The sequence below is a fragment of the Scomber japonicus genome, chromosome 7, assembly GCF_027409825.1.
Source record: "Scomber japonicus isolate fScoJap1 chromosome 7, fScoJap1.pri, whole genome shotgun sequence".
NCBI lineage: Eukaryota > Metazoa > Chordata > Actinopteri > Scombriformes > Scombridae > Scomber > Scomber japonicus.
The window spans coordinates 19,447,071-19,459,715 of record NC_070584.1 but is presented as its reverse complement, the minus strand read 5'-3'; the positions used below and the strand labels follow the sequence as shown (position 1 = coordinate 19,459,715).

The window sequence follows — 12,645 nt, the reverse complement described above, 5'->3', positions numbered from 1 at the left end:
TTTGGCTCATAAGAAGAAAAATTATGCAATACTGAAGGACACATTCAACATGTCCGAGGCACTCGCTGCAGAATCAAAAGCATGAATTAATATAAAAGAACCTGTCTATAAAACACCTGCGGCTTCAACTCCCCGTGTACTGTCAGAATATGACCTATTAATGCGAAAACAGAACATTGTTGGCCTACACACTGCAGGGAGCTTGTAAAGCCACAACACAGTGTTTGACCCATCTGAACAAGTTACTTCATAAATAAAAGGTTTTTGCTCTTATAAATTCCATGGTGACTTTGTTTTGGATAATCTGTGCATGATCTTCTGCATGTGATATTCTTCCGTTCATCAGCTTTGAGTCCACTTTCTTAAAAGACTGCATCAATTATTATCTGTTTTTTTTTCTCTGAAAAGATTTATTTGGCTGGTGAATTTAGATGCACGTATAATTTCACATTGTATGCCTGCAAATGAAGAATATTTTAAATCAAATGTATTGATGAAATACTCAAATGCTCAATACTCATAGGAGTGGCGTTGAGGAATTTGCTGAAAAAATAATTGCACAGTACTTCACCAGTGCATTTCATATTCAGGAGGGAAAGTGACAAACTAAAAGCTTCACATTTCATAGTCCTGGCAGCCAGCCAGGGAACATCACATAGAATATAATAAAAAATGTACAACAACTGATGCCAAATAGCTAGCATCATCAGCATTCAGCAAAGACACAACTAACTTCATATTACTATAAACATTAATAAATAATCTTAAAATCAACAATTGGCTCCAGTTTTATGTTTTCATTTTTCTTCTGAATGTTTGCCCATTCATTGTTAAACACTTCATGTAAGATATGACAAAGCTATTTACAACTTCATATAAGAAGGGTTTTTTTTCTTAATTTAAAGACATTCATAAAGCAACATCCTTCAGTTGGCTTACGGCTTCAAGTTGTTGAAAGCAATGACTCAGTTTAGAAAGTAAAAAAAACATGAGATGCACCACTTCTGTCTATTTAGTCTATTTAGAGTCACACATATTCAGTTCATGGGTCTTGTAGACGTTGTTATTAAAAACTGAAAACTTGCATATGAGAGAGCTCCTGGCAGCCACGCTCCAAACACATGCAAAATGTGACGCGGTCATGCGTCCACGTGCTGGTTAGGTGACTTTGAATGGAATGTGTTTTAAGCAAAATGAATTCACCCAGGCAGACTTGGCTGGTTATCATTAACACTGAAACAGCACTGCGTCTGTTGCACAATATCCTCCTGACATGAAGTGACATTTCATTTTCTTCTTTTTTCCAGTCAAGAAAATAATGTATCCATTTTCGCATTCCTCCCGATCTGTGCCAACTTTAGATTCACAAAATGCTGAATTCCTGTTTCAGTCGATTTAGCTACTCTGTCGTTTATGAAGGCTGTTGTTGTCTTTGTTCGGCTTATTAAGAGCATCCAGTGCCGTTGGGGTCTCCTTGTGTTCCTCTATGGAGCAGTTGGACACAGCATTAGCCATGATGCAGAACTTACGGAGGAGGATCTCCCTGAAGAGCAAATAGACCCATGGGTCCAAGATCTGGTTGAGAGAGGCAAGACGGATGGCTGTCAGAAAGAAATTACAGTCTAACTGGACGTCTTGGCCAGAGGTGTGATTAAAGGACCCTGCCAGTGAATTGCATTCATGGGAGGATACTTGGGTGGAGATCATCCGCAGCATCAGCACCTGAAGAAGAAGGCAGGAATAAGTTTGTACATGTCACATGTCTGTATTATGGTAGCCAAACATGGCCTATAATGTCATTTTGTGAAATTAACCATTGGGAATATTATTGTATGAACATTTAAAGGCTATCTGAGAAGTTTTGATTTTGTGTGCAGTCTCATTTACATTTCTGACTGACACAAATCTGAGCAGCTCAAACAACGAAGAGGGAAACATAATGTTCACACTCTCCAGTCTATTTCTGTCCCCACTGTTCTGTGTGCTCTATTAATGTCCTTGGTGGGACTATTATATATGTAACTGACAATGCATGACCTCACAGCACACTGAGCAGACCCTCCAAACAGGACTGGCTAAGTGAATTGTTCCTTAAGTGGCATCCTGTTTCAAAGGAATCATACATGACAGCAGTGATGTGACTTTCAAGTATGGCCTGTGTTTGTGTGAAGGGACAGAAGGGGAAAAAATAGAGTAGAAGAGGGTGAATGATTGAATGAGTGATTGAAAAAAACTGAAAACGTGGTTACTGTGGCAACCTTATATTATTAGGGTAAATGAGATTTATTTGTGTTACATCCTTTTTTTAAATGCGCATAAATGGGACTATATTTGTTCTATGCTGTGATATGTATGTATAGTCTGCAGTCACCAGCAAAAACATACCAGTAGAGGAGACCAGCATATAACCAGGACGCACATAATCCCTAAAAGCTGAATGACAGTCTCCGTGGTGAGCCGTTCCCACTGCTTTGATGACTGAGAAGTGCCAGACTTTGTTTTACACCGGATAATTAAGCCCCGGATCGTCATCACATTGCAGGAAATTGTTACAAGCAGAGAGAAAATCCCAAGTACAGCGAAAGTGATGGAGAAAAACATATTGCCCGGGACTTCTCTGTCCCCGGTGCTGATAAAGCACCAGGTACCCGGCCACTGACGTGTGTATTTCCCGACCCCTGCAATGGGCAGCAGCGCAAAGAGCAACACAAGGCACCATATAGCAACCAGAGTCTGCTTTGTCACACTTGTCTTCATGTGATTGGAGTACCAATGGGGGTTTGTTATCGCCATAGCTCTTTCAATTGCCATGGCACTGGCCAAGAAGAGGGCGCACAGGCCAAAAGTGGTCATGCACATGCCAAAAAAGGCGCACAAATTGCCTGATGAGTCGATACGCTCCCATTTCAGATCAGCTCGGTAAACTGATATTACTATCGGACTTGTCAAAAGCTGTCCAAACAGGTCAGTCAACGCCAGCGATCCAATGCAAAGTAAGAACGACTTTTTCCTTTTATTTTCCTTCTTTCTGTAAGAGATATACACCAGAATAAGAGCTAATGAGTTGCCCACCATGCCAGTGATCATCATGGTTATGGGGAAACCAACTGATACATATCCACAACTGGAATTCTTGGTGGCATTGCATTCGCGCAATGATTTGGAAACGTTGGCGCCCAGCATCTCCCCAACGGTCGTTTGCAAGCCTTCAAGAAAATCACAACCGTCCCAAGTCATCGTTTCGGAAAGAATAGTCTAATGTACCGTGCAAAGCCTATGTGTGTGTCCGGCATCCTCTAATGCTCCAACTGAATGCAGTGCGTATAAAAGCGCGCTCGGTCCTTTACGCGCTGGAGGCGGGACCACTAACAGAAGCGCCCATAGGAAACAAACTACCTAGGCTGTTAAGATCCTTCTCACTAAATGGTTAGATATGATCAGTTGTCTGCTTTATAGTAATGAAGTTGTTTACCTTCTATTTCTACAAGTAGGCGTATAGGCTAATGCGCTTGTGGAGAGTGGATTAATATCTGAGAGGCAGTGGTCAGACAGAAGTCAAAATGCCAGAGATTATCATCACATCTCTGAGAAGTGAGCAGACAGACTCATCCGATGAGATAAGGGATGAACAAACCTGCTCCGATCTTGAGATAAAACTGCTGAACCATTGTCCCTTTATAGGCTATATGTCAATTCAAAGTTGTATGTGTTTAGTCATGATTACATACGGCTCGTTTTCATTAGTGGGAAAGAAGCGAACATAAGAAAATCATTTTTTTAAACTAATTTCTCATGCACACATTTAAGACATTACGTTGGGTGGCCTTAATTGTATCTCTTTGGCCTATAGAGAAATGTTGTGCATTAAATTAACTTGAATGGCAATTTATTAATCAGCTGGGCTCATATTATGAGAAATGGGAGGAAATTATTTTCAGCTACCAACGCACAGACAAGCAAAGAGTTTATCTTTAGTGCATTATCAAGCTATATTAAAAAAAGGCAACTTTCTGGTCAAACTATTAATTTTATCCAATCTAAAAGCACATGAGATATAGCCTCAAACTCCATGTTAGAGGCGTTGTGGACATGTGTAATGTCACCAAAAACCTGCTTGAATTTATGAACTAAGCATATCAAACTAGAGGCAAGACGCGCCACCTGTTGACCACAAGAAGAACTGCGACACAAAATGTGTGGCATTGAGTGACAATCATGACAATCATGCAGTATAATAGCCCACAATTAATTTTACTTGTCCACCAGCAGTAGAGAGCTCAACATTTTAAGTCAGCTTGAAGTTTGGAGCCACAGAAAAGGTCTGCCAAGTATTCTCTGCTCTCTTCTAAATAACATTAGCTGATGTAACGTTGTGTTGAAAGCGAAATAGTAGTGGTAATGACATAGACTGGGGTAATGATGCCGCTAAGTACGTTAATCTTTTTACTAGAAAACTCGGTAACGATGGTAACAACTAAATTAGCACAAGGACAACGCTAACTGTTAGCTAGTGTCGCCTAAGCAGGTGTTACTTTATTTTTTGGCTGTTCAGAAATTTCGATGATAATATCGACAAATGTCCTTCTTGTACTATTATAAAACTAACTACTAGTTAATACAGAAGTTTAAGGCAGCTTGAATTCAATGTAACGTAAAATAACTTCTTTGTCCTACATGTAGGGGAGAGTGGGGTAATTTGTGCCAAGGGGTAAGTAGTTCCACCCCGGTTATCTAGAAAACCATAGAAGAAGTTGCTCATGTGACCACATATTTTTGAAGAGGCATCCATTTCACTCATCTTGTGAAGAGGGGAGACACTTGGCTTGAGAGTTTGGCACATTTAAGTTCAAAAAACAATTTTTTGCCCTCCAAAGTAAAATTTCTATGATCAAGTTTTTTTTAATGCTGTGTTTGAACAATTGTAGACAACTTTGAAAACAGTTAATACATGTTTTAGTGCTTTAATAAGCTACAGCATGAGTATATACAGTTAGCATGATACTAGCTCAAAACAGCTGGGGGATACATTTTTTTCAAAATGGTGGGTCTGGGGTAATTTGTGCCAAAGGCCTGGGTTTAGTTGTGCCAATGGGACAACTTAACCCAATTTATGATTATTTATGATATATTACTTAATTGTATTTTATTGTTATTGTATATTGTATTCTTACATTTGATCACTAAAACTATGTGATATTCTTAATTTTAGACCATCATGCCACACAAATACAAATACAAAAAGGAGACATTGAACCCTTCTATGCTCCGGAGGAGAATTTCACCTCTAGCAGCACAATACGAATGTTTTTATAAGTAAATTGTATTGAATTTGTTTTACTTTTATATAGCATTATCATTTGTGAGATTAAAATGATCTGTTTTACTTCAATTATCAATGGCACAATTTACCCCACTGTATTCTCTCTAATGGCACAATTTACCCCCTACCGGGGGCAAGTTGTGCCACAGGGCACTTTTTTTTTCTAAAGCTATATTTCTCAAACTGTTTGTTTAAGATCCAAAGTAATTGTTCCCAGGGATGCACAGCATCCTAAACTATATGTAGATATCTTAGTTGGAGGCATTACTGTTGTCCCCTTGTTTTAAGGGCACTTTAAGTAAAAATTGGCACTACTTACCCCACTCTCCCCTATTGGTAATGCAAACCATCTAATTTGAGAGAAGTTTGACTTAAAACGATCTGTTGCACCACTATGAAACGTCACCAGTCAACGTAACGTTAGAAGTTTCGTTTAAATGTTCAGTTAATCAGATGCAAGTCATTATTTTATTCATCATTATTACACATATACACTCCCTGGCCTCTTTATTAGGAACACTTGTGCAATACAATGCAACAGGTCTGTTTTAAATTCAATACATATAAAGCATACATCTTCATTTTGTGTTGACATTGCCAAAGTGATAATTCTGCTTCATGTTTATTATTGAGGTCATAGTGGGTGATGGCGGTGTACTAGGGTGCATTATATTGAATGTTGTTCCTCTTATTTTATTGACTCCATTAATATACATGAGTGGGGCAACATAAAAGGAAAACCAGTCAACATAGTGCACCCCAGTACACCACCACGACCTCAGTAATAAACAAAGTAGAATGATCACCTTTCTGACAATATCAACTGAAAAAGTATACATTCGAAAAAACTATAATTTATGGTAGTGCTGTTGTATTGGACTTAATTAGATTTCACGTGTACCTAATTAAGTGACCTCTGGCTGACTGTGGTCCTTGTGTCAAATTCAGCAGGCATCCAAACAGGACTTAACATACAGTTGAGAGTCTGACAATTTCTTGACAAAGAAAATTGAGAAGAAACAATGTCAACAGGCTTTTATTTACACGTGTACATTTTAGTTGTTTCACCAAAAAAAGGACTGGATTGCCACATTCTACCTTTAATCTGGACATATGCTTTTTGTTACTCTTGCAGCACTAATCTGGAGCATTGAAATTGATCATTTATTGACTCAATTGGTTTCCCAAGTGACAAATGAAGAGGAATAGCTAAGTTGTAAAGTAGGCCACAATTGTGTGAAAAACAAAAACACCTAAACTTGAACTTTCTGCCATTTATGAATATCAAAAAGTAAAATACTTACCTTGAAAACACAAAATATATATATTTATCAACATAATACAACAAACGGCCAAAATTCATTGCTACATCTGTTATTATAAATTGGTGCTTAGGTACTTCACTTCTTTTTTATTTAAAAAAAAGAAGAACGCTTTCATTTACTTAAAAAACATGAGTAAAGTAAAACTGGCTTTTTTCAAACACATTCTAAGATGTTTTCAAGGGCCAAAAAAAATTTAAAGTAATACATTTTTAAAAAGTTTAATTTCCCTAAAGATGGGCAGAACCAAATGTACTGCCACTATGATAGTGTGCAGGATGGATTTAGAATTGGATACAGCCTCTTCACAGTATATCTGATTTTCTTATAGGACCAAACATTTATGTTTATTGGACACCTATAGTTACAGACATTTGTCACAGATTAGAGTGTGGTTTAAAAAAAACAAAAAAAAAAGGAGGAGGAGGGGCATGTAATGATGAGAAACGACAGAAAAAATGTTGTGTTTCTGCTGTCTTTGTCTTTCTTTTTTTGCTGAGGGAAGTAAGACTTTGGAGATTCTATGAAAATGAACAGCATACTGTACGAATGTGGCTGCTTTCTTTGCAACATAACATGCACTTGTACTCAAGTTCCTTTTCTTGTTTGTCTTAAAGGCTGTAATAAAGTTATTTCTTTTTTGAACTGGAGCCAGAATGGGAGGATCCAGACGAGTGGCCGCGGCGCCTGCAATCACAAACACACCATGGGAAGAGGAACAAGGTCAGCAGGCTCAGATATTTATATTCAGTTATGCATACTTGAAACAAGTAAAAGGTCACAAGATGTAAAGGTATAAAGAATTACAACAATGGAAAATGTGAGCATATTTCTGTAAATTTGAATTCCCATAAGCGAGGCGATAGATGGCTAATAATAATCAGTGCCATTGTGGTATTCCACAGAAACCCAAACCTTTCGGACGAACGTGATCTAGAGCGCCTCCGTTTTCTCCCTCCAGATGAGGACCTGGAGCGACTGCGCTTCTGTCTCCTCTCAGGTGAGGAGGAAGGTGAGCGGGACCTCTTGCGGGGAGAGGAGCCCTTTCCAGACCTGGAGCTGGATCTTTTGGAGGAATAAACCAAGCACTAAGGTCAGTAGGGTCGAGGCAATAGCTTCACCAGGATGGGTATTTATCAAGCTTCTCTGACTTAAGAGCACTGATCTACAGATTTATGGTACTGAGAAAATGTATGCAAGACTTTTCTAAATATAGTGAAATTATCTGAGTGGGTGGAGTCAGCACCACTCTACAAGAGATGCTTGATGAAGACCCCAGTAGTAGTCTCTCAAGATTTCTGAGGCTCAATAAATCAATTCAGGTAATCGTATAGTGTAGTATTTATATGTGGTCCAAATTTAAACCTGAAATGAACCTACATCAGGTGAATGAAAAGCAACATAACATCTTGTTGTGATTTCAAACCATATGACTATCTGAAGATTAAGACAAAAAGCACTCTGTAATGAAGTAAGCAATCACTATGCAGTCTTTGCTAAAAAAAGACAGGGATTAAGACTGTTGTGGGGCCTTCCACCCCATACATACACTCTCTAAAGGGAGAGAGTGCATGTCACCTCATTCACCTGGAGTGGGACCTCGAGCGAGATCCAGATCGGGAACTAGAGGAGCTCCTAGAACGGGACCTGAAAAACAAAAAACAAAACCTTTCCAATATTTTCTTAGCAACAAATCATAGCAATGTGGTTCTTATGGCAAATCACAGACATGATAATGAACTGCACTTTCAGCACTACTCTTTCCTTACTATATGTCATAATAAACAGAGTGACTACAGAAAGATCGTGTCTATCTCAAGATTACAATATAATAAAGGCATTCCCTCCATCTGAACTCAGACATTTCCAGACCCAACATTAAAGATATGATTACATGACTCAAGAAAGATCACTCAGTGTGTACATTAAGTTTCTTACACCACAAAAGGAGAAGGATTAAGAAAAGAGAAAACAAGAAAAACAGTAAAAACAGGACATTTAATTGATGATCAGTAAATCAGAAGGAAGATTGAGCTGATACTGACATTTTGCCCGGAGTTACCCTTGACCTGTACCCGTTTACCTGGACCTCGACCGTGAACTGGAGCTGGAGGAGCGCGAGGATGAGCGAGAACGGGACGAACCCGATCGGCTGCCCTTTTTCTTTGCCTGCTTGTCCTCATCATCACTGGCGTCCAGGTCGTACTTTGATAGGTCTCCGTCGTTGTCTTCGTCATCATCATCATCTTCTTCTTCATCATCATCCTGGAGAGGAAGGTTTTTTTGTCAATATATTGACATCAGTTAGTATCACAATATTTCAGAAATTCTAGCATAAGGGACCAATCTTACATCCAGTTTGTATTTGGAAAGGTCACCCTCTTCTTCATCTTCGTCATCTTCTTCCTCCTCTTCATCTTTTACCACTTCTTTCTTTTCAGTTTCTTTTGAGGAAGATGTGCTGTTGGGCTTCCCACGATACTTTTTCTTTTTCCTACCGAACTATATTGACAAAAACAAATCGGTTAATCAATTAGTTGTCAACTATTTTGATGATTAATTAATCGTTTAGAGTTAATTGTTGAGGAAATCATATCAAAGTTCTCTACAGCTTCTCAAACATATGTTCTGGTTTATTCATTCTTCTATGATAGCAAACTTAATATATTTGGGTTGTGGGCTGTTGTGGACAAAAAAAAAAGACATCTGAGGATGTCACCTGATCACCATTTTTCACTATTTTATGGCCCAATCAACTAATCCATTATCAAGAAATAATCAATAGGCTGTTCAGTAAGGCTGTACAGTAAGGCTGAAAAGCTTCAATTGTGAATAATTATATTAATGGTCATCTGTCACCACCTGGTACCCACCTCATCATATTCACCGTCCGATTCCTCTCGTTCAATGTATTCCACATTCTCCCTTTCATTAAATCCTCCACCATACCCTAGAATAATAATAATAATAATAAAAACAAAATTAAAAAATGCACGCAAACATTAAAAAACTTGTCTTCAAAAGCACACCAATTACTGACAAACTAGTTAATTATTAAGTTACCTGTTCTCTCCTCAAGCTTGGCATATTTCGGTGTGTTACACATGTTGCACTCTGACCTCCTCGCCCAATTCACGTTACCACATCTTTTTGAGAACAACAGAGAAGAAAAATAAACATCTATAATATTTCAAAAATATTCATAAATGAAACAAAAGTGTCAGAGCTTATTAAAATGCAAGTTTCATATGTTACCCATTAAAAAAAATCTTCATCTCTTGCTTCAATAGTTAACTTTTACTGTAACAAATATGAAAAGTACTTAATAATTGCAGCTAATAATAAATACTCACGTTTTACACTGCCAGTCATTTGCACTGAAGAGGCCTCTACTCTTCTCAGCTAGAGTTTTACCAATCTCTGTCCCACCTGCTTTCATCATCTTTGCCTCTGTGGTTTTCTCTGCGAAAATAGAGCAATGATCTTCAGTACCACAGCTTCATGAAAAGGATCTAATGAGTTTCTGCAAGATACAAGCATTTGCACAGAGACAGACTCACCCCTTCCGCATCTGTTACAACTAGTTCTTCGAGCAAAGTTCACATTTCCACACCTGCAAAAACATAAAACAACATTTGACTACGAACTAGTATTGCCACATGATTTATGTAGCTTGGAGCATTTCTTTTTCAAATACCACACCATTACCTAGCAGTGTTACCCGTGTCACAGGCCTGAGCACTGACAGCTGCAGCTGGCTTGTCTATTATGCAGATCACTCGCAACCTGATATTGCTGACTTTGGAGTGTGCACTCATGACATCTTGGCTTCTGCAGCATAGTAAACATCACCCACGACGGTGAGTGGACAATCTAAAGCCACAACCCAGAACCCACACACGCTAACGAGAGCTAACTTGCTATCTTCTAAGTCTACGTATACTGGCGGTGTTCAGAGTTGCTGACACGTAAACCCAAAACGAGTCCCTGCCCACAGATCCACACTTGATATGCTATGTTTACTCTGTTTAGTGTGTGTAAAGATGGTCCAAGGTGGTTATCTAGCCGACATTAGCCTAAACTAAACGTAAGAAGGCCTCACAAGCTAACTGCCGTCGGCCTGTTAGCACACGGAGAGACTTCAGAAGAGGTCCACAACTACATTTAACTTTAAGATAGGGATTTGTTTCATGTTTGAGGAGCACTTACTTTTTATCAGGACAAATCCAGTCCCCGTCGCTGACTCGAAAATTCTTCCCCGACATTTTTGGGTCTGTTAACACTGTCTGGCTCGTTAGCAGGGTGTGCACACTGTGCTCATGCAGCAGCAGTCGCACCAGCGCCGCCCCTTCTGCTGCTGCCTTCAGGCGCTCTTCGGCAGCTCGTTCACTGTAACCTCTTTGCTCGTAATATGAAAACACACACTGTCTCACATGCTAAGCACGGTAAAAACCGGCACACATTGCGCCAGGAAGTTTTTGGAAAACCAAATCACTTTTTTCAGCAGTGCAAGAACACAGTAATTATAATATACATAACCAAAACAATGAAGGTGTACACTACATTCTTTCTTTACCTACCGTGCCCTAATTGCCACAATTGATTGCCATCCAAGTAAGTAATATTAAAAGAAGACAAAGCATATTAAAAAATTACATTTGTGCTGTTTACCAAACATGTTAACCCAACAATTGAGACAAAAATGTACTTTTAAAACAGGCCATCGATATTACTGAAAACACCTGAATGCAACATTGACAAAGGGACAAACCGGTTTTTCTTGATAAAAAGCAAATTACATATAATAATCAGAAGATCATAGTTTCCTTCAAATGCATTGGTGATGGCATGTTTGTTTTAATGCGTCAATAAAGGATAACACGTTTACATGCCATGCAAATCTCGGTAAACCTTCCTAGAAATACTAGAAAATTATGCACAGTGAAGTGTGATTATAATCTATAAACTAATGCTATGGAATTGCACACTTTACAGTATAACCTTTAAGTTTGTTTGGGAAACCCCTCATTATCAAAATTTTGAAGAGCAGAGTGGATATATGAAAATACGCACAAACAAAGGGGGAACAGGTCTGATAATGAGTTTTAAGATAAACACTGAAGTGAGCATTCACTCTGTTCAACTGAGATTACTGGCTTTGAGATCTTCATATTATATTGAGATTGAGACTGTAGATGTCCAATCAACAATATTTTAGCAAATTACTAATTAAAGATCAGTTTTATATTAACACTGTTGTTGACTGTATCTACTTTCTCTAGAAATCCCCAATCCAAATTTAGCATCTTTAAACCCTGAACTGATTTAGCCAGTAATGTTTTTGTTTTTTTTGCAATACAAGTACTGGCCACTAGATGACAGTTGATGCCAACGTTTAACACGGCACATGTTCACATACCCTCCAGTTGTATTTTGTTCTGTCATCTGCTTGGAGGTTCTCAATCATTTTGCTTGATCATGTAGATCAGGGCAGTGTAAGTGTAGATACCAGTGTGTGTGTCTGTGTCTGTGTCTGTGTCTGTGTGTGGGCTGGGGTGGGTGGGGGGTCTGTGTGAGCTTTTATTATATAATATATACCATAGTAAACATTTGAGTTATAATATGATAACTATGATATATTTTTAAAATAACGTGTGGCATTTGATAAAATTATATAAAACTGATTTTGAATAAATATGCGTTGTGATATTTTACAGGATTTTTGAAAGTACTGTTCATACAGTTCAAAGCCCTAAAATCCTTTACTAGCACATTTAAATTGGTCCTTTTATGGAGGATGTGTAAGGAAGTATTAGGGAAGTGTCTTTCAGTAGCACCAATCTTAGGGCCAATAAGGCCCTGATCTTTCATAGAATAGCTTCAAACCAGATAGCATGGAGAAAACCATCACAAGTGGTCAGTGCTGAAAATCATACAGGTAGATAAGGAGTTTAGGTTCATTCAGAGTAGAGGTAAAACATAAATCTAGGCCTGCTATCTGGA

General features: G+C 38.5%; 2 protein-coding genes across 4 annotated transcripts; both read right to left on the bottom strand.

The window, feature by feature from the left end:
* Positions 1–1,316: 1,316 nt before the first annotated feature.
* On the bottom strand, positions 1,317–3,237 carry ptger3 (prostaglandin E receptor 3 (subtype EP3)). The gene is made up of 2 exons (XM_053322978.1): positions 2,386–3,237; positions 1,317–1,722 (listed from the first exon to the last, which is right to left on the bottom strand). The coding sequence occupies exons 1-2, from the start codon at positions 3,235–3,237 to the stop codon at positions 1,396–1,398; spliced, it is 1,179 nt and encodes a 392-aa protein (XP_053178953.1). The 3' UTR covers positions 1,317–1,395.
* Positions 3,238–6,340: 3,103 nt separating this feature from the next.
* zranb2 (zinc finger, RAN-binding domain containing 2) lies at positions 6,341–10,982 on the bottom strand. Of its 3 annotated transcripts, XM_053322395.1 has the most exons (10): positions 10,852–10,982; positions 10,203–10,255; positions 9,996–10,104; positions 9,706–9,788; positions 9,516–9,592; positions 8,995–9,144; positions 8,726–8,907; positions 8,230–8,289; positions 7,558–7,707; positions 6,341–7,329 (listed from the first exon to the last, which is right to left on the bottom strand). In XM_053322395.1, exons 1-10 carry the CDS (start codon positions 10,905–10,907, stop codon positions 7,272–7,274), a joined length of 978 nt encoding a protein of 325 aa, XP_053178370.1. In that variant the 5' UTR covers positions 10,908–10,982; the 3' UTR covers positions 6,341–7,271. The 3 variants fall into 3 exon arrangements, with proteins under 3 accessions (XP_053178370.1, XP_053178368.1, XP_053178369.1); XM_053322393.1 differs by having other exon boundaries at positions 6,341–7,707; XM_053322394.1 differs by having other exon boundaries at positions 6,341–7,707; positions 8,726–8,908; positions 8,999–9,144.
* Positions 10,983–12,645: the final 1,663 nt, after the last annotated feature.

What these genes read in the sequence shown, in the direction of transcription:
- ptger3 (XM_053322978.1), bottom strand. Translation starts at nt 3,237, where the DNA reads ATGACTTGGGACGGTTGTGATTTTCTTGAAGGCTTGCAAACGACCGTT. An exon ending in TATGCTGGTCTCCTCTACTG is followed by an intron (nt 1,723 to 2,385) that starts GTATGTTTTTGC and finishes CTTCTTCTTCAG; the next exon opens with GTGCTGATGCTGCGGATGAT.
- zranb2 (XM_053322393.1), bottom strand. Translation starts at nt 10,907, where the DNA reads ATGTCGGGGAAGAATTTTCGAGTCAGCGACGGGGACTGGATTTGTCCT. An exon ending in AGTTCACGGTCGAGGTCCAG is followed by an intron (nt 8,290 to 8,725) that starts GTAAACGGGTAC and finishes TTTGTTTTTCAG; the next exon opens with GTCCCGTTCTAGGAGCTCCT. An exon ending in CGCTCGAGGTCCCACTCCAG is followed by an intron (nt 7,708 to 8,229) that starts GTGAATGAGGTG and finishes TTCCTCCAAAAG; the next exon opens with ATCCAGCTCCAGGTCTGGAA.